This window comes from Echiichthys vipera, assembly GCF_963691815.1.
Source record: "Echiichthys vipera genome assembly, chromosome: X".
In the NCBI taxonomy this organism is placed as follows: Eukaryota; Metazoa; Chordata; class Actinopteri; order Perciformes; family Trachinidae; genus Echiichthys; species Echiichthys vipera.
In genome coordinates this window covers 14289413-14315010 of record NC_139825.1, presented here as the reverse complement: position 1 = coordinate 14315010, position 25598 = coordinate 14289413, and the positions used below count along the sequence as shown (strand labels likewise).

The window sequence follows — 25598 nt, the reverse complement described above, 5'->3', positions numbered from 1 at the left end:
CTTCATGTTTCATACTCCGTTAACCTCCTTTTGTCCTTTTTCACCGTACAACATGTGAAATTTTGACCCTTGTCAGTGTGCTTTACTGTCGTTCTCCAATATCCTCATACAGCATGTTGGCAGTGTCCTCCCTCAGACAGGAAGACAGATGTCAGACCTGTCTCTCTCTTTCTTTCTCTCTCTCTCACTGTCTGTTCATTACTCTCTCTCTCTCTCTCTTTTTGTCCCAGCTGCAGAACAAATCCTGGCTTTCCCTCACAGCTGTATTAGCCTGCTCTACTCCACACAACTTCTCTACGATTTGAGACACACAGAGAAACAAAACACACACACACTTGAAGTATCATCACACAGCGACACACACACACACACACACACACACACACACACACACACACACCTCCTGGAGCTCCTACAGAACCAGAGGAGGGGAAAAGAGTGTGGAAGAATTTGGCCTAAAGTCCTGCAGCTGCCTTCAAACTGCAGGTAAAGTAGAGTTAATGTTTGTTTGTCTGTCTGTCTGTCTGTCTGTCTGTCTGTCTGTCTGTCTGGTGAAGATTTGTAAACCGTTGTTTCAGTTGCTGTAGATGGTCTTCGTAGCTCAAAAAGAAAAAAAAGCCAAAAAACTTGTGCATGTGATTTACAGGATTCTCAATAAAACCTGATAAGGACTCTGAACAAGAATGGATATGAAGGAACCAGATTCTATAATTTTTTAAGACACATGAAGACATCTGTGCTCTTCCTGGTCTTGGTGCAGAACTACCCAAACTCTCCCCTCGTCGCACTGATGATGTTCTGTTTTAAAAAAAACCCATCAACAATAAGCTCTGAGAGATCTGGGGAGTGCCACAACCAAATGTGGTAGATCATCTTTTTGTTGCTTAAATAACATGGTTTTCACATTACCTGTCATCTACTTTGCCTGGGTTTTACTGATATATAGTAATTTCTTAGGACTTAGTACAAAATAAATCCAGAATCATTTCTGGATTTAAACAGAAAATAAGCCTGTTCGACACGACTCCCATGAGGCTTTAGAAGGGTACGCATATAACAAAGCAAAACTTTACTGAGTCAGCTGCATTTTCTTTATTTACCAGTTTGTACTCCAAGAATATGAGATAGTTGAATTGGGTTCACAGTGACGAAAAGTTCCTCACGCACCTACAACTCCTGAGACCTTGAACCTAATCCTGAGACATGACGAGACCAACACATTTTAAATACGAACCTGACCCAAGACCTGAAGCTTGATATAAAAAAAGGGCAGAACTCTCCCAGGGGTGCAGACCACCACATGCAGGTCAACAGATCTAGTTAGAGGACGTAAGGCGAGTGATTGTATGTGCTGGATCAGGACCCAATTAGCCCTTTTCCACTGCAGTAACATAACTAAGGTTGTCACCATACCAGAAATGTAATCTGCTGTAGGACAAACCATCATGCCCAGAACATCACTAGTGTTTGTGGTGGACAGGAGGACACAGAGGGAATTATCCCAACGCTGCAGCTACGATGCTCTGGGCAGTAATCATCTCTGTAGATACTAAATTGTTTATCAAGAAGCACATAAAAGCTCAGTAACGCTCAAGACTTACAGAGTAACAGACAGAGACTTTGTGAAAAAATACAGTTAAGAAACAGAAGCTAAACTTCCTATGGTAACAGAGACAGAGATGAGCATATTTCACGATTTTCTGATATTTTATAGACAAATTGCTTAAAAAAATACAGATTCAGTGATGATGAAACTAAATGTTGTGGGACTTTTACAGTAACCGAACGACTGTTAGACATTTGAAACACCAAAGACAACTATAAAGCTGAGGTCTTATAAAAGTCAAGATCTTTATAGTGTGTGGAGTTTTGGAGCTTTTATAACCAATCACATGTCTAATGGAAGTCGGTTTTGTTCAGAAGTTATTTTAACCATTTTCTGAAGCCCAGTTAATAAGTGAAATTCTGGGGAAAGCAAACAGAACAGAACTTCAGCTTAAACACTGCCTGGGTTTCATTAAACTTCGCACAGCCAGCCTGCAGGTTATTTGTATCCTCTGCTGTTCCTGCTTGAAGTCTCTCCGTCTGAGCCTGCTCATCCAGAAACTGAGCTGCTGAATATTTTCCTCTTCCTCCTCTTTTCTCTTCCTCTGTCTACTGTACATAGCTCTCTCTCTCTCTCCTTCCCTCTCAGTCAGCACTGAATTCTGGTTTCTTATTGGCCAGTTGGAGTTGGGGATGGGAGGGTCTCAGAGCTCGCTCTGTGTTCAGACCTCCAGTCTGTGGAGCTGCAGACTTAAGTTTTGTTTTCATCTAAAGAAAATGTGAATGATTAGTCATGGATAAGGGTGACCTTGGTTGTTGTATTTTTTTGGATCACTTTTGTCTCCCTAATTACTATGTAGTGCACGATATTTACCCGCATCGCCCCATTTTGTTTGCGTGTAGATTTATGCACAGATAGTGCCCTAAAAACGTCCATCATATGTCAATGGAGCTTGTAACATTTTATAGATGTAAAAAGAAATGTGTTGTGGAAACATGTTGTGGTTTGGGACAAGGTAAGTCATGTATATGAGTTGCTGTTGGACACTAAATGTGATTGCAGTCTATCTTGGTTGCACCTAAAGCTGTTTGGAAACTGCTAAAATCGAAGAAAAACATCTATAGTTTCGCAGTTGCAACAAGAACAGTTAAGTTAGATAACTAGCAATCATCCGTCCCCTGACACAAACTCATGGATGCACAGCCTCACTCCTTCACCTGGATCATGATCAGAGTTGTTTTTGTTCATATAAGGATTTTATGTGCTAATTTAAAATGCAAACAGAAGTGAGTCGTTAGTAAAAAACATGTTAATGTTAATGGACAAGGATAACTGCGAGTAATGAAAGCTGATATCAGCACCGTGAACTGATCTGGGCCCAGTTATTACAGTTTGATGTGGATTATTTTGTGTTTTCATTTAATTTAAAGATCACAATCAGGACCTGGTACTGAATCCAGGATCAATTAAAACTCAATTAAAAAATGGTAGCGTTGCGTTGAGTGTTGATAGATATATTTGTTTTATCAGCATGATAAAAATAACTCATGTTTTGGTCCCTTTAGGGCAAGGAAAAGGAATATAACTATTATCTATTTAAAAAAAGTAGTTGTGGCTTACCTGTTAGCAAACAACTGTCTACACTTATCTTATTGGAGTCGTGTTTGACCTGATGAATCAAAATCAGCTTTTGAGGTTTGGTCTCCAACACCTGAGAAAAATATTGGTCTTTAGCTGGAGGATGTTTCACCACTAAAAGCTAAAAAAGCTTCAAGTCCTTCAGAAGACCAAAAACTAAATGTCTCTATCTGGTCATTCAGACTTGTTTGGGCACCATTCCAACAAATCAGAGCCTCTTCTCCCGTCATGCGCCGGGGCACAGCTACAGCACATTTATTATTATTATTGAGGCTGATAAAGAGAACAAGTTAAATCTGCTCCAACAATCAGGTGTGTTAGCGTCAGATCTCTGCTTTAATAATGACAGGACTGCTGTGTACAGACTAGTCATTACACACACACACAACCGGCCATTAGGACCCCAGCAGAGAACTATATGAGGGACAGCGACAGCACTGACAGCTCTTTCTGTCTGAGACGCTGCTGCAGGTAAACCCTTTCTGTCTTTCTTCTAGTGTGGATCTATTTGGTTCCAGTTGTTTTAAGTGCTGGTTTCTGCAATAATTCAGGATTAAAATTTTTGCATTTCAAAATGTGAAAAACAAATTGCCTTTCCTCAGGATTGTATGCCTTATGTTTGAGAGAAGACAGGAAATGAGTGAAGAGAGAGAGGATTGGGGAACAACAGGAAATCAAAGTCTAGGACAGAACATTTTTATTGTCGACGCCTTAAACCCCAATCTCAATAACCTGATGGTGTCATGAATGGTTACTGGGAAACAGGGAACCAAAATGCAGACACGAAAACTAAGAGTCAGTTTTAAAGGTTTTAATAAAGATATCTGCACAAAGTGCAAGGTGAACGAGGGGTAAAGGAGTGTGGACTGTGAGTGGTGAAGCGCTCTCCAGAGCTTGCCCAATGTTTAGTGAAGAATCTCCGAAGGTCCATCTCTCCACATGGTCATGGCTTCCTCCCGATTACAAACAATTTGTAAGCTGGAGATGATGGCCACAGGGGGAGCACAAACAGGTGGCACAGCGCGCTGGTGGTTACTGGCTTCAGCTGGGAAACGTGGAAGGTGGGATGGATCTTCAGAGCCGAGGGGAGTTTGAGATGAACAGCACAGGGATTAACAACCGCCTTGACTTTATATGGTTCAATGAAGCGAGGGCAAGCTTCTTAGATGACACATTGAGTGGAATGTCTCTAGAATTCAACCAGACCTTTTGACCAGGCCTGTACTTAGGGGCCGGGACGCGGCAGCAATCTGCCATCCTCCGGTTCTGTTCCAGAGTGCGGAGCAGCGCCCCTCAGGTCTCTCTCCAGATATGCTGGATCCTCTGAAGGTGATGTTGGACCGTAGGCACTGCTATCTCTGATCTCTGGAAGAGAGGAGCTGAGTAACCTTATGAGGCCTCGAATGATGACATACCTGTGGCTAAGCAGGTGAGGGAATTGTGTGCGTATTCGACCCAGGTGTGTTTAGAACACCATGATGTGGGCTACGCGAACAAACACAGCGTAAACCGGTCTCCAGGTCTTGATTGGCCCCCTCCCTCTGCCCGTTGGACTGTGGGTGGTAACCCGAGGATAGACTCACATTGGCTCCCAGCACTTTGCAGAAAGCTCTTCAAACCTGGGACGTGAACTGAGGTCCCTGGTCCGATACAATGTCCAGTGGTATCCCATGTAACCGGAATAGGTGGTCCACCAAAAGGGTTGCAGTCTCCATGGCCGAAGGCAGCTTAGAGAGGGGAATTAAGGTCACCATCTTAGAAAAACGGTCTATGATAGTCAAAATGGTGTCATTACCTTCAGAGAGAGGCAAACCAGTCACAAAGTCCAGCACAATATGAGACCATGGCCGACAGTGCGGGCCTGGACAATCTCTCGGGTATCCTTCAACAGGGAAGGCAACCAGAAGTGACAGAGAAGGGAGAGGGTTCTGGTGATCCCGGGATGCTCCCTCCCTGGAGCATCTGGGAAGGAGCACAAGCAGGACAAACAGACGCCCCTGTGGACCACCACCGGGGTCAGGATTAGTGTGTTGTGCAAGTCTTACCATTGCCTCTATTACCCAAGTGAAGGAGGCCATCATGCAGGAAGCAGGTAGAATATGCTCCGAAACAGCCTCCTCCTCCTCCTCTGGTCCAAACTGTCTGGAAAGGACATTCGGCTTGATGTTCTTGCTGCCTGGGCGATAGGTAAGGGAGAAGTTGAAGCGGCCGAAGAACAATGCCCACCAGGCTTCACGAGAGCTCAGTCTTTTGGCAGTCTGAATGTAGAACAGGTTCTTGTGGTCAGTCCAGACCACAAATGGAATCTCCGCCAGTTTTTCACTCCTCCAATGCCAGCTTGACGGCAAGCAGTTCCCGATTGCTCACATCATAGTTCCTCTCAGCCAGGGACAGTTTTCTGGAGAAAAAAGTACAAGGAGGAACCTTATTGTCCCTTACTGAACGCTGAGGAAGAACGGCTCCAACTCCGAGGTCCAAGGCATCCACCTCAACGATAAATTGGCAGGAGGAATCGGACTGCACAAGCACAGGGGCGGACGAGAGACGTTCCTTCAGGGTCTGGAAAGCACTCTCAGCTGCAGGAGACCAAATAAAAGGAGCAGGAGAGGTTAACTTGGTCATGGGTGAAACCACCTGACTATAGTAACAGATGAACCCACGGTAGAAGTTAGCAAAACCCCCAAAAATGTTGCAACTGTTTCCTGGAGGAAGGTGTCGGCCATTTAGTTACTGCTTGAACCTTAGCAGGATCTGCCTTCACCTGCCCGCTCTACACGATGTATCCCAAAAAGGTCACAGATGGGACATGGAACTCGCACTTTCTTGCCTTTACATATAATCTGTTCTCCAATCTGGGTGACGTGTTCCAACACATCCTTGGGAAAAATAAGGATATCATCCAGATAAACAAATACAGAATGGTTTAGCAGGTCCCCTAAGAACATCGTAGAACACCATGGCCTGGCGTTGCGAAAGTCCAGTTTAGAGAAGATGGTGGCGCCATGTAGGGATTCAAAAGCAGAATTGATTAATGGCAGAGGATTGAGTCCATGGTAATCGATGCATGGTGTTAAGGATTTATCTTTCTTAGAGACAAAGAAAAAAAACCCCAGGGGAGAGGAGGATGGTCAAATGATACCGGACTTGATGGAATCGCCGATGTACTGCTCTATGGCCTCTCGCTCAGGTGCTGACGAATTGTAAAGTCGACTGGTAGGAAAAGTCAACCCGGGCAGCAAATTAATCTGACAGTTGTATGGACGGTGAGGTGGTAAGGACAGGGCTTCAGTCTTGCTAAACACCTCGCAGAGGTCATGGTAGACAGGAGGCACGGAGGACAGATCAGGAGGCTCAGGAGGCTCAGGAGATGAGGGGCAGGGAACTCTGGAGCACTTAGAAGGAGCTGAACGGAGACACGAGAAGTAACAGTGGCTGCTCCAAATCAGGGAAATAGGAGCAGTCTCGGCCGAGATGTGAGCCAATTCTTCTCTACTGAGGCCATTAACTACTAGGGGCGCTTCAAGGGGAATGGTAGGGAAATGGTTAGCATGGACCAGTTCAGTATCAATGATGTTCGAATCGGCCCCAGGATCGACTAAAGCCTTGATGGGCAAGTCTCTACCATTACAACTTAATACTGCGTAAAAGTTCACTCTTTTACGGGGAATAGCTGGAACCACTGAACGGCTCACCAGAACCCTGTCTGAGACTGGGCGTTTAACTGGAGGGGACAGGCGGCTAGTTGATGATTTGGCTCCCCGCAGTAGGTGCACCGTCTCTCTCTGAACCACCGACGACATTCTGCTGGGGTTAGGCGACTGCATCGGTTAACCCTTGCTAGAGACAGGGGACTGGTTGGCACTAGGTATAGCAGATAGATTAGGACACTTTAGAACGGAATCGTGGGTTAATGGAAGTGAGGATGGGTGTACTGACGATGATGACCGTCTCTCTCGGTTGTCGATCTTAAACAGCTTGTCTCTGATCTTCCCACAAGACAGTCTTTGACCTCCTTGTTTAAGCCCTTAAAAAAAGGTACTCTGCAGAGATCTGTCGTCCCACCTTAATTCAACATCAAGGTGCGGAAATCGACGGAATAATCAGCGGCATTGGCTATAACCCTGACATAGGTTGAGGAGCTGATTCCTGGTGTCGCAGTTAGACACAGGGTGATTGAACACAGAGAGAATCTCACAGGAAAACTGCTGAAAACTGGGTCAAAGGATTGTTCCAAAAAAGCTGCTCCCCAATTCCTGGCCCTGCCTGTGAGTAAACCTAACACATATCGGGATATGGTTAGCGTATGTGAGTAGCTGTTGTCCAAAAACCAGTGAGCATTGGAAAAGAAATGTCTTACACTCCCCTAATTTCCCATCATAACGCTCCGGTGCAGGAACAAAAGGTTCACAGGGCAGTTGATTACTCACAGGCGTAGCAGATGAGACAGTCGAGACAGGCGTAACATTGAGAGGCCTTACCTGTTTTCCCTCCACACGAGAAACACAGGCGGAGAGCTTGGCGGACGGAGAAACCTTGAGGGTTTGCTTCAGTGTCTGCTGGGTCCATGTTTTGGCCAGATCGTTCTGTCATGAACGGTTACTGAGAAACAGGGAAACTGGGACCCAAATGCAGACACGAAAACTTCAGAGTCAGTTTTAAAGATTTTAATAAAGATATCTTCACAACGTGCACGGTTAACAAGGAGGGCGTGCCCAGTGTTTAGTGAATAATCTCCGAAGGTCCGTCTGTCCACGTGGTAATGGCGTCCTCCGAGTAACAAACAATTTGCAAGCTGGAGATGATGGCAACAGGGAGAGCACAAGCGGGTAGCAGGCAGGCAGGCAGGCAGGTTGACAGGATAATGGGTGACTGGAGCAAAAAAGCACAGGAGCAATTACGAACAGATTGACGGAGACATGAAAAAAAAACTGAGCACAGAGGAAGCCAAGTTTCATCATGAGAGTCGATTCCTGATGAGGGACCAATAACATCTAGGGCTGAGTGTTGAACCCATTTCTTTTTCTTTCTTTTGGGGTGTAGACCACAATGTGTTTGTAGCGTTGAGTATTGTAAAGTGTACGGCTGCTTGTGTTTTAACTAAATTTTAAATGTGAGAGCTTAAGCCTTCGCTGGAGGCAAAGGTTCCTGTGAGGAAACTTGAACCTGGTCTGTGCTGCTCTGCAGGGATGAAGTGGTGGCTGGTGGCGGCCAGTGTGTGGCTGCTGGTGGTCCTGACCATCTCGGACGGCCAGTTCAGGGACACTCCTCATAAGGAAAGTTGGACCCGCCGGGGGAAGAGGAAGAGGGACGGACAGGGTAAGCCTCTTAGATATCTGAATGCACAATGGCTAACACAAGGATTTGCTGGATGACAAGATTGTTATGAGTTTAATATCTGTGTGTCCAGTACAGAGAGGTCCAGGACATGTATGCTTAGCTTAGCACAAAGACCAGAACAAGAAGAAAATGCTAATCTAGCATTCTAGCATTGACCAACACCCACTGGCCGCAGGGACTTGCATCTCAAAAGCCTTGAACTCATCGTTCTGTCCTAACATCATCTTATATTTCTCATCTTATATTTTAAAGTGCATACATGTTTTCTGATGTAAAAACCTCAAATGTTACAGAGCAAACATCAGATGAACCTATAACACATGGAGTCCCACAGGGGAGCATCTTGGGCATTCTAGTGTTTTATCACGTGATTATCTAGAATCTAGAATTTGCGCTAAAAAATGTTTTTTTGTATGCTGTTGATTTCACAATAAGAGTGGAAATACATTGAAGTCAGTCTCAAGCAAAGAATTCAGTAAGATCAAGAACTGCTTTGCTGCCTCTTAGAAGTTCTACATAGATGAACACTGATATGACCATGTGTTGCAGGTCTTGGGCGGGCCAGAGCTGGGCACCCTAGACCTCTGAAGATCAGACTGGTTCCTGGTCCCAGCATCCCAGTGGAGCCTGGAAACAACCAAGGAAACACTCTTTTCCTGGATTCCTACAAGAACGTACAAGAACAGCACTCCAGCTACAACGTTATCCCAGGTCAGTGGGATCAGTAACGACTACAGATACTCTTATCAGGCCTCCTAAATTATGATTTAATGATATTATACTTCTGTAAAAATACATGTTAATTAGGACCGGAGGATATGGTCAAAATCTTCTATCCCGATAAAGGTAATTTCTTATATCGATAACAATATGTATCACAATATAGCATATATATATATATATGAAATAACCACATGGAGAGGTCTATTTTTTGTATACTTTGTATCACATAACTAATATGTGATAAATGTAAAATACAGTGTTTTCTCATTGAATTAATAATTAGGAGAAGAAATACTCAAAATAATGTGACAAATGTGCTTGTTATTATCAATTTAGATGACGTAATTATGTGTCACAAGATATGATTTCACCATGATACGATTCTGTTAAAAGATGATAAATGATCCAGCGATAATGCTAATATTTCTACAAATCTTCGTGGAGAAGAGTGTTATGGGTACCAGACCTCTAAAATCTGCAGCAACTATTATTAATAACAAACAGACCAACAAATATTTAATTTAAAACTACACCAGAGTAAAGCAATCAGCACCTTATCTAGAAAAGTTGGAACCATTAAACATTTGTTGGCTTTAGTTGATAAATGATGACACTATTCACTGAATGATTTTTGCAGATCATTTTATATCGATAGGCTAATTGATTAATCAACAACTGACAAATATGACAATGCATTGTGTATTGCGACTGAACTATCTTCCTGTCGGGAAGTGAGTTTTAAATCATGAAACAATGGAACTAAAGTGTGTGTATTAACGTTATATGCAAAGTACAAAAGAAAACAACCATGTGAAAGTCGCTGAGCAACACCAGTGACAGTTTGTATATGTTTAAATCTCTGATACATCCAAAAACAACCCACAAAGGCCTCTTTTAATTTAGAAAAGAAACCCAAATGTTAAGCAGCAAATTTGACCAGTTCTCAAAACAATTTAACTAGTTAATTTTCATAGTTAGTATGTTTATGTGTAAATCAACATAAAAACCGGCTGAATATGTCATCATTTTAAACTCTTAAGTGGTATTTTACACAACAGTTTTCTTGTCAACAAAATCTTTAACTGAATAAAAACAATTTACTCAAACAGGGTTCAAGAGAACAGCTCATCCTGTTCTCATAATGAAGCTGCCCCTTATTAAAACTCTAATTTAATGACAAATCATCACCACCATGAACAAAAGGGAAAACCATCTGTGGGAAAAGAGCTCGACAGAAAATAAGTCTCACACAGAGATGAAGACAGAGACTCAAGCAAGACTTCAAAGCCCTGTCGAAGCCCTTCAGTTTAAAACAATAAAGTCAGCATTATGTAATTAGAAGGGAAGGTGGTGTTGGTGGTAGCTGCAGGGGATTTTGTTCTGTTTCCGTTTTCGCTGTTGTTTAGGATCTGAGAACATGCCTCTGTGCTCAGACAAGCAGACAAAACTGACTAATGTAACAACGACCAAACAGATCAGAAATAAGCAGTTCTCAAGGTCAACCTAGCATGATCATAACCTCAGTCAGCAGCAGAAAAAGTTACGATTTTGTCAAGTGGAAAAGGTAAACTCAAGTCCAAGCGTTACAAAAAACATTCTATAAAGAAAAAGCAAATCAGTTGTTTTCCATCATTTAGATCAAGAGTTCCCAAAGTTTGAGTTTAAAAACAAAAGAGGAATTCAGTGTCTTCACATCATGAATTCACACGGTCAAGAGTGAAGGAATCACAGAGGTCGGTCACACTCATATTTAGCCGGGACTTTATTTTTCCTTGAAAAGTGATTGACTGATTAGCAAAACTGCTGTTTGCCAGTCAACTAATTGTTTCACTTCTGTTAAAAACATTGATATGCAGTGAACACCATACAGTGATGGTGCCACAGCAGAGTCTGATGGTTGCTGTGTTGTTTAAAGAAACCCCTGCAATTTACAAGACTTTAAAGATATTCTATGACAGCAAGACAATATTTTACTAAGAAAAGAAAAGCTCTAAAGTATGTGTGCTCTGGCAAAGATGACAGGGTGACAGTCTCATTGCTGTCTGTAAAAAGGACAGATATAAGAGAGACAGTATTTAAGAGAAATAACCTGAGCCTCTTAACTACCTGTGTTTCTATGGACGTAACAAAGAGCATACCATTAGAAAGGATAGATGACAGACTTAAAATAGACCCAAAGAGCCTCTTCCTGGTGTATCATAGTGGTTTACAGTCTTTTCTACTGACTCACTGTCAGTCAGAGCCTCGTCCTGTCCCAGGTCTGCTGTTGAAAGGTGGAGTTAATGCAAAGGGAGGAGTGGAAACACTACAAGCCACTGCTTTGTCTGGTTCTGATGGTAAAGTACAGGCTTTAGAGTTGACTAGACACATACAGCAATTACTATAGCAGGGCCTGCTGCTGCTGCTGAGGAGGATGACGAGGGTCAGCATGTTTGATTAAAGATGGGACCCACAAGTTTGAATTTCCCTTGTTCTACTCTGAACTACTGGTGATATTTCTGACTTGTTCGGGGATTTAATTATGTCGCTGTTGTGCACAATGACAGCTGTTCCCTCACTGGGAATAAGAACAGGGGCAACATCTTCAGTCAAAATGGCCACGATAAATGATAAAGCTGCTTTCACACCGCTGTGCGGTTACTCACCACCTCCATTCATTTGAATAAGGGCAGGCAGCAGAGGGAAGGCGGTTTTGCCCACTGTGGCAGGGGTATGTGGTGGGTGGGTGCCACACAAGTGAACATGCACAGATTTTGCTCTGCATCGTAAACTCTGGACGGCAATTGCCTGTATATGTACGTCAAGGTTGTATTTTGAGTGTATAGACTCAGAAATAAAAATGTATCTTGTAAACTGATAACAATCATAATTTAGTAATAAACAGATAATTGTACTCCCTTTATATTCCACCCACTTGGACCTCTTAAAAAAAGATTTTGAACTAGAATGAAGTACTGAACTGACTGTGTTTGTTGTTTCAGGTAAGCAGGGCCAGTGTGTGTACCAGGGTCTGACCATGTTCGACCAGGCCGTCTGGTCTCCAAAGCCCTGTGTGACTTGTCTCTGCAATGGAGGGCGGGTGGTTTGTGACGGGATCACCTGTCCTATAACGCACTGCCATTTCCCCTTCACCCCTGCTGGGGAGTGCTGCCCCGTCTGCATGGAGTCAGGTAGAAACACAACATGTGGCGACGCCATGGTGCAACATCTGGAGGCAACAGAGATGAGAGGACTCTCTGACAATCAGTAAACTTTTTATACGGCATAATCATAATTATTATTAACAGGATGATTTTTTCAGTAGATGTCACATTTCAAAATTAAACTGTTCATCATGTTACATCACTCGTCTCTGAGGCCTCGGCATGTTGCTTCCTGGTTCCATCATGGCTTTAAAAATGTGTTTAGCACATTTTGGGTCAGTTCAACACACATGTTGTGAAAGTTTTACCATGTCTGTATTATTGGGAGATACCACATGTTGTTTTCAACATGTCCATGATTGGTTTCCCCTTACTGTCAGTTCAATCTCATCAAAACTAAGACTGGATTTATGTCTGAATCCATGACAAATACAAAGAGCAACATAACTGTGATCTGTGCATACTTGCTGGAGGAAGTAAAAGAAATGTGAGACAGCTGATAGAGGTTTTTTTTTTGATGGAAAATGCATTATGTTTTCACAGAAAAACCTCACAAACAGATGTGCACGTTTCTTTTCATCATCCTGTGAGTCTGTAGATTCTATGTCAACACAGTTTTGCACAGAGTAGGTTTTGCATGCGCACACTACAGTCTAATCTTATTGAGTTTTTGCACTATAGCAAATAGCAGAAATTTCATTTAATTTCCCCTACCTGTAAAAACTATCTTCGAGGTAGTAATTCAGCTTCTTCCTACAATGTTGGTTATTGTAGTAATGTAATGCTTTATTTCTAAATACTGAAAGTATCCATATAGAAACAATCCTGAAATTGTGGCAATGAGTTTTCTATGTCCCTGATGTGCGTGCATCCTGTATTGTAAACAGGAAACATCTCTATGCAACCTCTGTGAAGTTATGAGGGGAAAAATGCAGTAATTGAATTGACAGTAACTCGTCGTTGTGTGCGTGTATGGAGTTGCAGCAGGTGAATACCTCTCAAAAGTCATTTTGTCTATGACTTATCACTGTGTGTTGAGCATTAAAGTGATAGCAACGACCATACAAACATGTACATATCTGTATAAGTGCAGTATAAGTACTATGTGTAAACTATGTCTGCTGTATGTATGGAGTCAACTGTGCTGGAAAAAAATAAATGAAAGCAGTTTTATTTACATCTAGTCACACTCAGGTATTCTAAGCTAAAGTGTCGGGGGACATCTTACACTTTCCCCATGTCAGTGGTCTGTAACCCTGCTCCTGGAGAACTGCTGCCCTGCAGGTTTTAGGTACCTCCTTACTCTTACACACATGATTTTAATGATCTGCTCGTTATCAAGCACTTGACAAGTTTTACCTGCTTGATAACAATCAGATCAGTGGAATCAGATAGGATACTTTAAACGTGCAGAGCGGCAGGTCTCCAGAAGCAGGGTTGGAGACCACAGCCCCATGTCATCTCCATAGTAACAAGCATTATCATACACCTGAGTCAAGACCTTTGAATCTGATCCCTGCTCACATATCTGATTCATGCAATTATTCAAAATCTGTCTGGAGTTGTTCTCATTTATGGTCGTCTCACCGGTTGGAAGAACAACCAACTCACTCCTAACACTCTACATGCGATAAATAATCACCGGGGAAAATAAATAGTGCAGCAAACCAATTATGCATACCCACAATTTTACAAAATCTTACGGCAACAAGACACTGTCAGACATGTATTTTTTTTTTTTTTTTTTGCCTTTTCATTAAATATCTAATGGATGTCCCTGTTGGAACATGGTTTTTTACATATCAAACAGCATTAAGAGTTTGATATAAGATTGTTTGAATGCATTTAAATTCAGTACCAGTTGGCACCAACATCAGCAACACAAGTGGTCATTAAGAATAGTTGAACGGGATCTGGTCCAGACTGGTCTACAGCAGCCGTCTGCTCTGTAGCTACAACAAGCTGGTCTTGTACCTGTCTGTCTGTCTGTCTGCAACACTAACACACAGCCGTCTCTGTCTGTCCTCCCCAACTTCCATCTCCATCTTGTATCATTCTCCGATTTCCTTTATTTGTTTCCCTGCTTTTTCCTTTCTTGTCTTCTCTACTCTCCTATTTCTATCCCTCTGTATGTCACCTTTTTTCTTTCCTCTTGACCACCTGATGCCCTCTGATTGGCTGCCCTGCATCACCCCACACCCACTCCAGACCCTGACCTCAGCCTTGACCTTTCTGGTGACTCCCCAGTTCCCAAAGACCTTGGCGAGCCCGTGAACCCGCTGACCCAGGAGGAGATCCAGCGAATTCTCTGGCGGGAGGAAGAGGAGCACAGAGAGGAAGAGGAGCGCCTGAGGAAGAAGGACGAGGCGAGGAAGAAGAGGAGGAAGCAGAGGAAGGAAAAGGCGGAGAAACAAAGGAAGATAGTGGAGGAAAAGAGGAGGGAGGAAGAGAAGGCACTGAGGCTTCAGGTGGCAAAAGAGGAGGAGGAGTGGAGGAGGCAGATGGAGGAGGAGAGGAAAAGACAGGAGGAGAAGAGGAGACAGGATGAGGAAGACAGGAAGCGGAAGGAGACAGCAGAGAGAGAGGCTAGGGAGATGGAGAGGAAGCTAGGGGAGGAAAGGAGGAGACAGGAGGAGAGGCTAAGGGAGGAGCTACTGGCTCTGGTGGAGGAAGAGGAAGAGGAAGAGGAGGAGTTGTGGCTGAGAGGAGATGTGTTTGAGATGCCCCCAAAAGAACCGGAAGAACCCGAGGAACCAGACCTCCTCCCTGCTCCGATCCCAAGACCTCCTGCTGCGACAGAGGATAAGCTGAGGGAGGTTGAAGCAGAGGTGGAGGAGGCAGAAGAGGAAGAGGAGGAGGAGGAGAGCGAGGTGGTGCTAGAGAACAGAGGAGGCCTCCCTCCAGGCTGCGACATCTCTGATGTCACTCTGACATGTGACAACGCCAAACTCATCTACTTCCCACCTCTGTCCATACCTGAGCTCCGGTCTCTGAGTCTGGAGGGTAAGTCAGCACCACGACAAGACAAGAGACAGTAGTGCCAGAGAGCTCCACCCACTGTGACATGCAGGAGAATATTTACTACTTTATAACAGACGTCATTAGTGTAAGGGTTTAGCATTTTATTTAATCCGATCCATTTGGGTTCAACTTTTAAAATTTTGAACTAAAGTTAAAAGTAAAAACTCAAAGATTCAGTTGAGAATTTTTTTCTGCTTAGGTTACAGCCTACCTAATTTTGCAAAACTTATTTTCTATAAGCTACTTGCTTGAAATACTGGAGGTCCTAATTCAGAACGATCACGTGGTTGATTTTAAACCCGGGGTACTTGTAAGCCAAGGTGTACTTCTGCTGTTGCCAGGAGGAACTTGGCAAGAGTGTTGAGCAGCTCAACTAATTCTGAAAAAATCTGATATTTAAACAGTTAGCTAAACTTCAGATGATTAGCTAAAATATGACAACAATAAAAGAAATACACGATCATTTCGATCTGATCGTTTCACCAGAGAATATGCACCACTCTGTTAGACAACCATAACACACAGTCCACTTAACAAGGTGCATCTTTAACCTTGTAAAACATCTTTGGCTGAGTTTAGTTTGATGGGGAGCACATTAATGTGACAATATTCAATTGTGGCCTAACAGCATTACTGTTAATTACATAAAGATGATGACCTGCTGCAGGAAATGTCATTTAAAACATGCGAAAGTGACTGTCATCACCTGGCATTTTATCAAGCTTGAACAAGGATCAAAAAATGATTGGAACACAATATTATAAATTAAATTTAGAGCAAAAAATAAATAAATAAAACAAACTAGTGTTGTAACGATACCAACATTATGACCTCGGTACGATACCAGCCTAAAATATCTCGATACCGATACTGAAACAATACCACGGCATAAAACTAAAATATCATCAAAAGTAATGGAATAAAATATTAGATGACAGAATATGGAACTTCTTAAAATTATTTATTTTACTTAATTAAAACACTTAAACTTAAAAATAAAAACATATTTGTTAAAGCTGCTGAGCTTTACAGCTACTAACTTTGTAGCTACAACAATGAAATGATTATGCAGCTGAAAACAGATTTGTCAAAGAACATGGACATATGAAAACCAGAACATGTTTGTTATTATCTGGACAATTCTTTGGACAATTTTTGTTGTGTTGTTGATCATAACACTTGTGAACACCAGCACATGTTATGGTGAAGTCAATGTCTCCAGTGTGAACTGTTTGCATACAGAGATGTGTGAACCACATCGGACAGTTAAGCAGTTAGCTTTACCCCTGACTGCCTCCTGCAACTCTGATGATGAAAAAAGTTAACTTTTCACAAAATAAACACTCGCTTGACTTAATGTTAGATCCGGGGATATTGATGTTATCTTTCTCTAACCTGCAGCTCTCTGAACTCTTTTTAACGGCTGGGTACCGCGGTACCTTTCTAGTATCGGTATACTGTGCAACACTAAAATAAACAGAGAACCTGCCTATACATGTGAACTGACTAAAACTCTTCTGACCTGCAGGCAACAACATCAGCAGCATCCCAGCAGAAGCCTTCAATGGCATCCCCAACCTGGAATGGATCAACCTGAAGAAAAACAAACTCACCTCTGAAGGCATTGATCCTAGAGCCTTCAAAGTAAGATACTAAACCACTGCAGCCCTTCAGAGTAAAACACAACCGCCCCCCAACCAACAACCATCTGCCTGTGACTCAATTATAGTGTTTCTCTAGAGTGTGAAGGCAGACACAAACAGACTAATTGAATATATAAAGTAATGCTGTCAGCCAGTATCAATAGGGCCTGTGTGTGTGTGCCTGTGTGTGTGTGTGTGCGTGTGTTTGTGTGTCAGGGTCTGAAGATGCTAAGGCGTCTGTACTTGGACGGGAACCTTCTCGAAGTTGTGCCCGCTGACCTCCCCCCCACCCTGCAGGAGCTGAAGATCAGTGAGAACAGACTGAGAGGAATCAATGGAAACAGCTTCCAAGGTGACACCACAGTCTCCCATTAGGCACCTCTATACTGACATCAACTTTCATGTCAAAAATTACTGTCAGCTGTCAGTCAATGACAATGACTCTACCTTTTCAAGATGATACCGAATATTGCATTTTTCCCCCCCAGGAAATCCTCTTTGGCCAGTTCACTAATGTAATGTTAGCTCTCTACAGTTGACTAATGTTGTCAGGTGATGGATCGTCTCTGAAATCATCCAAATCTACATGTACTATTAAAAAACCACCTAAAAAGTTATTTGCTCCACTTTAGAGACCTGCTCTTGCATGAGATTTGAAATGAGAATTTGCTGTTCCGTTTTGCAGAGTAACTTTTCCTTTTAGATTTACAGATTATAATGACGTTTCTGTTTTTTTTTGCTTTTTTTAATCTTTAAGATCTGAGCAGTCTGGTGATTCTGGAGTTGGAGGGAAATCTGCTGAGTGAGGGGAATGTAGATCCTCTGGCATTCGCTCCACTCATTGAGCTCTTCTACCTCCGACTGGGCAGAAACCACTTCCGCACCATACCACAAGGCCTTCCCATTTCATTGCTGGTATTAAGGAATTTATATATATATATTTTTTTTACATAACTACTGTATCTCTTCAGCTCTTACATGTTCATTTCCCACATTGGGGTACCTCATATAGACAGACTTTTGACTTAAAAGTTCAGGACACAGTGCTCTCTATTGGGTTCAGAAACAAATAGCCAGTCTCTGCTTAGTGTGAATGTAGCTCAATCCTCAAGCTGAGCTTAAACGAGAAATAACTAAAAGATATTCAGACTTTGTGCTGACTGTTTGGATGACAGTTGTCAGATATAGGTACAACACTTTAGGAAAAGCTCAATACATACTAACTATTCACATAATTCTCATTTGCTCTGCATATCCATCTGGGAACTCTCGGTTGGAGATCATTTGGGAAAAGGCGAAAATACTGGTTGCTGATTGGATAAATCATCTGTCTATCACCACCTATGTTGGTGATACACAGGCCGAATCAACCAATCAGATCAACGAAGCGTATGACGTATCAACAGAGCGTCGAGGCAAAGTAAACAACATGTCGGTAAAGGATATTTGCCATTTGTGTAATGTGAATTCAGGGGTAAAATGCATAATTTCAGGTGCCCGGTCCATGTTCAGCTGACTGCAGTCAGGAATTCAGGTTTGCTGACACATCAGTATTTTCTTTTTGAGTCTGGCGTTTAAGACTTCTCCACTGAGTAAACTCTGCTCCTACCTGTGGGAAACCAGTCCACCCAACTTGTAATTTCAGCCTCTGGTTAACCACAAATGCTGCAAAACACCAGTGCCATGCTGCTGCTGTAAATCCACCTTAACACCAACCTCATGTTACAACCTTGGAAAGAAAACCCCATATATTTTCTTAAGTATTAGTCCTGAAGATTGTGATCTACTTTTAACATTCGTTCTTTGCTCTGGGATTCCAGGATTATCAGACATTTATACCTTTGTATAGCCAGCTTGATTACGATCATAATTTAAGGATGTAGAATAATTAAGCAGACACCAGAATGTGAATGTGCAACAGTTTAAACAAAGATTGCATGTGGAATAAAAGTTAATTTAGTTTTGAGGTAGATTACACTTTAACAACATAATGACTCAATCCTCAGTGAAGAAGCCTTACCAATTAAACCATTTGGTTTCCTTTTCCAGGAGCTGTACTTGGAGAACAACCTGATTGAGGAAATCTCAGAGACAGTTTTCAATCAGACCCACAGTCTGAACATCATTTCTCTGAGACACAATAGGCTGGATGAGACCAGGATCGCCCCACTGGCCTGGATCAACCACAGGTCCGACAAAAATCACCCCTGCCTCTTCTGGGTCGTACAAATTTACTAGTGATCTATTTCAATTGTCACTTTGGCAGTCACCAATATAGATATTTTTCATTGAATTACCATACCTTCATGTGCTGTTTCAAAGATTAAAGGAACATTTGCTTTGGCGCTATATTTACAGTATCAAGCCACAGTGGATGGTATCTCATTTCTGTTCCGCCTGTGAATATTCTCATTTGTCCAGGTCATCTTTATCCCCGAAGCAATTTCAGTCAAAAGCAACTGGACTTGGTTGTTTGTCTAGGAAGACGTTTCACCTCTCATCCAAGAGGCTTCATCAGTTTGTGTACGCAACTGACCAGGCTCAGGTCCCAGTTGCTTTTGACTGAAATTGCTTTGGGGACATTTATGTTCAGTGTTTTTCCAAGGACAATCAGACATTCACTATGTTCTCTTTCATTTTCTTACAAATCCTTCCTCCCCTCACCTTCCTACTTATCTGCAGAAATCTGGAGTCCATCGATCTTTCAAATAATGACCTTTACCTGGTTCCATCATACCTTCCCAGATCTCTGGTCCACCTAGTGCTGGTGGGAAACAACATAGAGAGGATACCTGGTAGGTGGAAAGTGTTGATGCAACACCTGGCTGACAAACATGATACCTATGGGAGGTTTAACTGTTGGACAGAGGACAATTTTGTCTTCAACAATTTTGGCTCAAGGCCACACAAAAAAAAAAACATATTACTGTATTTTTTTAACAGCTCCAAAGTGATTATGTAGGGGATGGATTTTAAAGTTTTTGAAACAAAGGCAATGGTGCACTGTGAACCCGCATCTGTACATCAAGTAAGAGTTGCTAGACACAGAAATTCCACTGCAGGGACATAATGAAATGTTAAGCCCAGTTCAGACCAAAGATTTTGGACGAGATGAAACCGTTTTAGAACGTTGCAGGTAAAAGATGCAGCGGACTTGAACTGACCCGTCTCATCTTGACTAAAACCGGCTGATGTTGTCGCCTGCAACTCAACTTGTCAAATCGGCAGCAGCTGGTTTTAGAACATAACACACGTCACCTGTTATAACATCCAATTTAGTCTCAGCAAAGGCCGCTGGTCAAGTCACTGACAAACTGTCAGCTGGTTGAAATGGCAGTTTTGAAAAAGAGAAAGAAAGGGGGAGAGAGAGATAAAGAGAAGGAGAGAGGGAGGGTCGAGTGAGCAAAACAATGAATAAGGAGTGCGGTAATCGAGAACAAAGCAGTGAATCAGGGAAATAAAACATTATTTTTGCCATTTTGTCACAAATTGAAATGCAGCTGTAGCGGGTATCTCACTATCTCTGTCCTCATTTCTATTTTATAATGCTACAAATTATATCCAGCTACGAAAAAAAAGCCTAAAAAAGTCAGCTGTTACAAGAGAAGTATAGAGATGGGTCGCTATGGAGATGATACACAGTCTAGCCTCGTCTCACTGGTGTGAACTGGAAGGTTTCAGAACGTTGCAGATCTCCATGTTGAAAGTAGTTGCAAGTTTCAACTTGTCTCGTCGCAAATTTTTGCTCTGAACTGGGCTTAAGGTTCAATATGCATTCACTTTCTTTGGTTTTGTTTACACTGTTCTGTGCCTGCTTTGGTGTTGGACCCCTAGTTCTACATTTGAGCCTTGCTCAGGAAATGATATTAAACTAAAGTGCCCAGGTACTTTCAGGAATCGGTTGTAGTGCTCTTGATTGTGACTGATTGAGCCAAAGAAGGACTTACTGCTGCACCTGTACGGAGCATGACAACACATACTTTAAAAAAGAAGAACAATAGAGAGTGCTTACTGGGCCACTAGTTAGCTAGTTGAAAATAGTCTGGAGTCAGAAGACTGAAGAATTAGACGAGAGAATTTCTTATTGTCTAGTAGAAATGGGAACATATGTCACAGCCAAACAGAACAGGGGGAAAAAAAGAAACCAACAAGATTACAGGAAAATAAAAGATCGATGGTTGATGTGTTGGACACCATTTTAAACAACTGATCATTGGATTCTCTGTCAACCTTTGTAGAAAACCAATAATAACAGCTCCACCATCTTTGTCTTGGTCTCCCATAGTTACATTGTTTTCTTCCAACACCTCCACCACAGGTTACGTCTTCGCCCACATGGAACCTGGTTTGGAGTACCTCTACCTCTCTTACAACAAACTAGATGGTGAAGCAATTGAACCGGAGTCTTTCTTCGGATCGTACCAATCAATGGTGGAACTGTGTCTGGATCACAACCAGCTGGTCTCTATCCCGTCTGGCATCAATGAGATGACCAACTTACACTTCCTCAGACTCAACAATAATAAGATCAGGTATGAACTCATCGTCCACAAATATCCATCTCAGTGTTTCCCACAGACCAGGTATCAATGCTACAATATAAATAACAATATGTCTGTAGGTACAGCAAAGATATGTCTTTTTTACAACGATAACAACACTGCAGCTGGACCAGTAGCCTGATATTAAACACAGTTTAACGAGACCGATCGGTGGGGATGTAAGGGTTTACTGACTCAACTCACGATTGGATTCAATTCACTATACTGAATCCACAATATGATATTACTTTTTAACAAAAAGTGATACAATCTACAAAATATATGTAGGCTATACTCTTCTCTTTTCTTTTTCAAATTTAAGAATGATTATTTCTGTGGTATAAACTGCAAACAGTGCACAATTCCTTTTCTTTGTAAAAGTAAAACTGGAAATATCTTTTTTTAAATAACAAAAGCAATAATTGAATTGAAAACAAAGAAACTAAGGCTTAACCTGTGCTCCTACAGTACTTAAGAATTTACATGTTTTTTTTTGAAGAATATCAGCATATCTCTAGTTTCAGGAGCTGAGATCTCTGCACACTCACAAATGAGTGCGTTTCCATGTTCATGAATATCCAGTTTATGAGGTTTATGATCATATTCAGGATATTGTGTTTACATGAGCACAGAGAGCTATTTTTCATCTCAACCTATTTGAATCGTCACACATTTTAATCGACTTTAACTGTCTCAAGATGCATCGGCCCCTAGCTCAGATTTCAGCACCAACCAGAAGTTAGAGCGAAACAGCGCAAACTCACTGCAGACCGTCAGTACACAAGCTGCAGTGAGGTGTGTGTGTGTGTGTGTGTGTGTGTGTGTGTGTACGAGAATGACAGGGAGAAAGAGTGCTATGCGGAGATGAATAAACGGAACAATATTTCAACAACGCGTTGAAAAAAAACAAAAAAACCCGGAATCAATTTGTGGCGCTCAGTGATGATTGTGTGGCACAGCGCCCCAAATTGGTCTGTGTATGGGAAACACTGCTATGGTTGAAGGTTTTCCTGACTTAATGAGAACGATTTTATCATGATTGTTAAAAATGAAGAACAAAGCTATAGAAATAAGACCCAAGTTAAAATAATTAGGAATGATCAAGTATCAATGTAAATTATTGGTATGTTGGTCTTCATTTACAGCATAATGAAAATAGAGATGGTTTCTTTCTCAAGCTGCAAAAAAATGAGTTTTCCCGCTAAAGAATAATAAACAGCTCAAGGGGGAAAATATTTAAATTCAGTACCAACAACAAAGAGTCCCACAACAGATGAGAGCCTGAGCAGACAACTATCTTGCTCATCTCCGCCTGCCAGACAATATTAAAGCTGAAAGTTTACTGAACTGAGCGTCGTCTTGACGACAAGAAACAACACAAGTTGGTTCAAGTTTCCACCCAAGTCTCCCTGAATCACCTTATTAGTCACTCACAGGTCCATACACAGTATCCACAGTTATTCCAGGTTGTAAAATGGTGTTATATGAAAGTCACATTTTATGTAAACTCAACATGCATGGTACTTTAGAATGCAAACTATATAAATAACCAACTTTTAATTCTGAATTAACTGTAATTTTCTAGACGATGTTTTAGGTAGCTTGGTAAAAAAGAGAATTGTGTATTCAAGGCAACTTGAAATAAAAGTGTGTATAAGCATTTCAGCATCATTCTTCCTTAAAAGTGGTCTAATTTGGCCATGCCCCTAAGAGGCAAAAAAACAAACCATTTATATGTGACTCGAGAATAACTAATAGATCTGTTATGACGAAGAATGATAACATTGTCCAGAGGGAGCATCTATTAGAGGGAATATAATTGGGCCCAGGACCCAGTCATGCTCTTCCCCAGTGAGATATTGATAATCAATTAATCATGTCAGAAACTGATAAAGCAAAAAAGCTTCTCAGTTCAAGATTTGCTTCTTTTCTTTTTTATGTTATAGTACATTGAATACTTTACTGTTGGCCGGACAAAACATGCAATCTAAAGAAACCACAGTGGGCTTTAGGAAATTGTGACATTCTTCTGAAAAGTTTCCTGACATTTTATGGAACAAATTATAAACTGTTTGAGAAAATAACCATCAGATTAATTGATGATCAAGTCGTCATTAGTTGAAGCTTTAGAGTGCATCTAACTTCGTCCCGATGCTGTGTATTTCAGGAGTATCCCTGATGAAGGCATCTGTGACCCAAACCACAGCGGGGACTCCACTCTGGTGGCCCTGAGGCTGGAAAACAACTACATCAACCCCCAGAAGATCTCGCCGCAAGCCTTCTCCTGTGTACGCTCCTCTTCCAGTGTGGTCTTAAAACCACAGAAAACCAAGTGACCACACACAATTTAAATCAAATGACAATTGTTTAACACCCTAGATACAGGGGCAAATATTTTGTTTTTTAATGTGCCGAGAGAAGTAAAAACACAAGACACATTTCCCCTTCAAAGCTTCTTCTCATCCTGTATGTTGAAACGACACCCAGAATAATAAGAGATTACTCTCACATGATGTACAGGTTGAACATGGAAAAAAGGTATTGAACCGTCAAAACAGTTACTGCTGATGTAATTTCCCTTATGGGAATGTACTGTTCTGTCATATCCTTGGAATGAACCCTTACAAGCTACCTAAAAATAAGATTTTCTTTTTCTTTGGCCCTAATTCAATGTTTTAGGTTTGGTAAGTTGTTCCACTTTAACCTGAAGATGACAGAAAACCTTCAGACTGCGAAATCAAACACAGCTGCCTCCTTTAGTAAGATGTTAAACTCTCTAAAATGGAAAGAACTCCTGCTCCATGCACAGTAAAAATGAAAATGCTAATAAAGAAATGGAAAGAATTCGATGAAATGAGACCACAAGCCCAACACATTATTTTTAACAACCTCACCACCATCATGTTCCATTTCTCAGCTGTTTCTTCCAACGCCTTCTTTCATAAAACCTCTGACATGGAAAGGAGTGGTGGGATCACATGTGTGACCCATCCTGAGCTAAAGGGTAAAGGATTAAGTTAGTGTGAGTGGGGTTTGAGGGCTAATCTCTCTGACACAGAGACAGAAGAAGTCATGACATCTCTGCCCATTTCCTCAGCAGGACAGTAACTTCCTCTGGTGCAGCTAAGCCAAATTTATTCTTGATGCAACAGTCTTGAGAGATCTGCTGAAATCCATCAAATGTTTTGCAGAGATTTCTTTATTCAGCAATACATCTCTTTATGCAACTGATTCCATTCATTGATAGAACCACAGCAAAAGATGCATGTATTGCACTGGAGGTCGATTGTTCCTATACTCCCTGTTTTACTTGCAGTCTTAGAATGACGTTGGGCCAGACCCGTATAACTTAAGTGACATCCATGAAACTTCTATTTCTCCATATCTCATTATTAAATAGGAGATTTTTTAAATGTAGTTGCCATATTTAAGTGGTTTTAGCAGGTTTGCTTCATCCAGACGTTCATGGAGGTGGGTATAGCTATGTGGACTATGTGGACTGAGGAAACCCAATTAGTGGGAGAACCCTCTAACAAATGCCTTTGTGATGTGGGAGGAACCATTGGCTCCTGAAGTATTTTCCCAACTGTAAATTCCCATTACAAATGTTCCCTAACAAAGAAACATTTAGGTCTATGTTTATACTTCAAATATCGCACTGTTTAACTGTTGTATAATATATAACTTAACGTCAGCACTAACAATGAATAAGATAAGGCTTCTGCAGGTTGGGAGAGTATATCCTTTACTTCTGAGCGGGCAAGATGTGGATTAAATGCTCTTATGGTACTTACAGATTGTACCTTTGCTTTAAAAAGCATCGACTGGAGGTAGTAGCAGTGCATTTTGACATTTAACTTGGCATTAAGAACTGTTGTTTTATTACAAATACCAGATAGTTCTGTCACTTGCTTTGCTCTTGGCTGGCCTAATGTATAATTTATATGACAAAATGTACTTTTTCGTGTGTCAATAATCATATACTATAGTTAAACACAATGTTGCA

At 41.7% G+C, this 25598-nt stretch overlaps 2 protein-coding genes across 4 annotated transcripts in view; one reads left to right on the top strand and one right to left on the bottom strand.

The window, feature by feature from the left end:
* Positions 1–25598, bottom strand: part of cenpp (centromere protein P) — a gene marked incomplete at its 3' end in the record, with an annotated part of 124062 nt that overhangs the window by 12840 nt on the left and 85624 nt on the right. The window lies entirely within an intron of this gene.
* ecm2 (extracellular matrix protein 2, female organ and adipocyte specific) lies at positions 368–25598 on the top strand. Of its 3 annotated transcripts, XM_083938984.1 has the most exons (12): positions 368–486; positions 8369–8500; positions 9071–9232; positions 12226–12414; positions 14596–15390; positions 16937–17052; positions 17268–17403; positions 17809–17966; positions 19101–19240; positions 19734–19846; positions 21370–21583; positions 23760–25598. In XM_083938984.1, exons 2-12 carry the CDS (start codon positions 8371–8373, stop codon positions 23926–23928), a joined length of 2322 nt encoding a protein of 773 aa, XP_083795110.1. In that variant the 5' UTR covers positions 368–486; positions 8369–8370; the 3' UTR covers positions 23929–25598. The 3 variants fall into 3 exon arrangements, with proteins under 3 accessions (XP_083795110.1, XP_083795112.1, XP_083795111.1); XM_083938986.1 differs by lacking the exon at positions 12226–12414 and having other exon boundaries at positions 14635–15390; XM_083938985.1 differs by lacking the exon at positions 12226–12414.

Coding starts and splice junctions, on each gene's coding strand:
- ecm2 (XM_083938984.1), top strand. CDS start 8,371: ATGAAGTGGTGGCTGGTGGCGGCCAGTGTGTGGCTGCTGGTGGTCCTG. Junction 8,501..9,070: donor GAGGAAGAGGGACGGACAGG/GTAAGCCTCTTA, acceptor CATGTGTTGCAG/GTCTTGGGCGGGCCAGAGCT. Junction 17,053..17,267: donor TTGATCCTAGAGCCTTCAAA/GTAAGATACTAA, acceptor TTTGTGTGTCAG/GGTCTGAAGATGCTAAGGCG.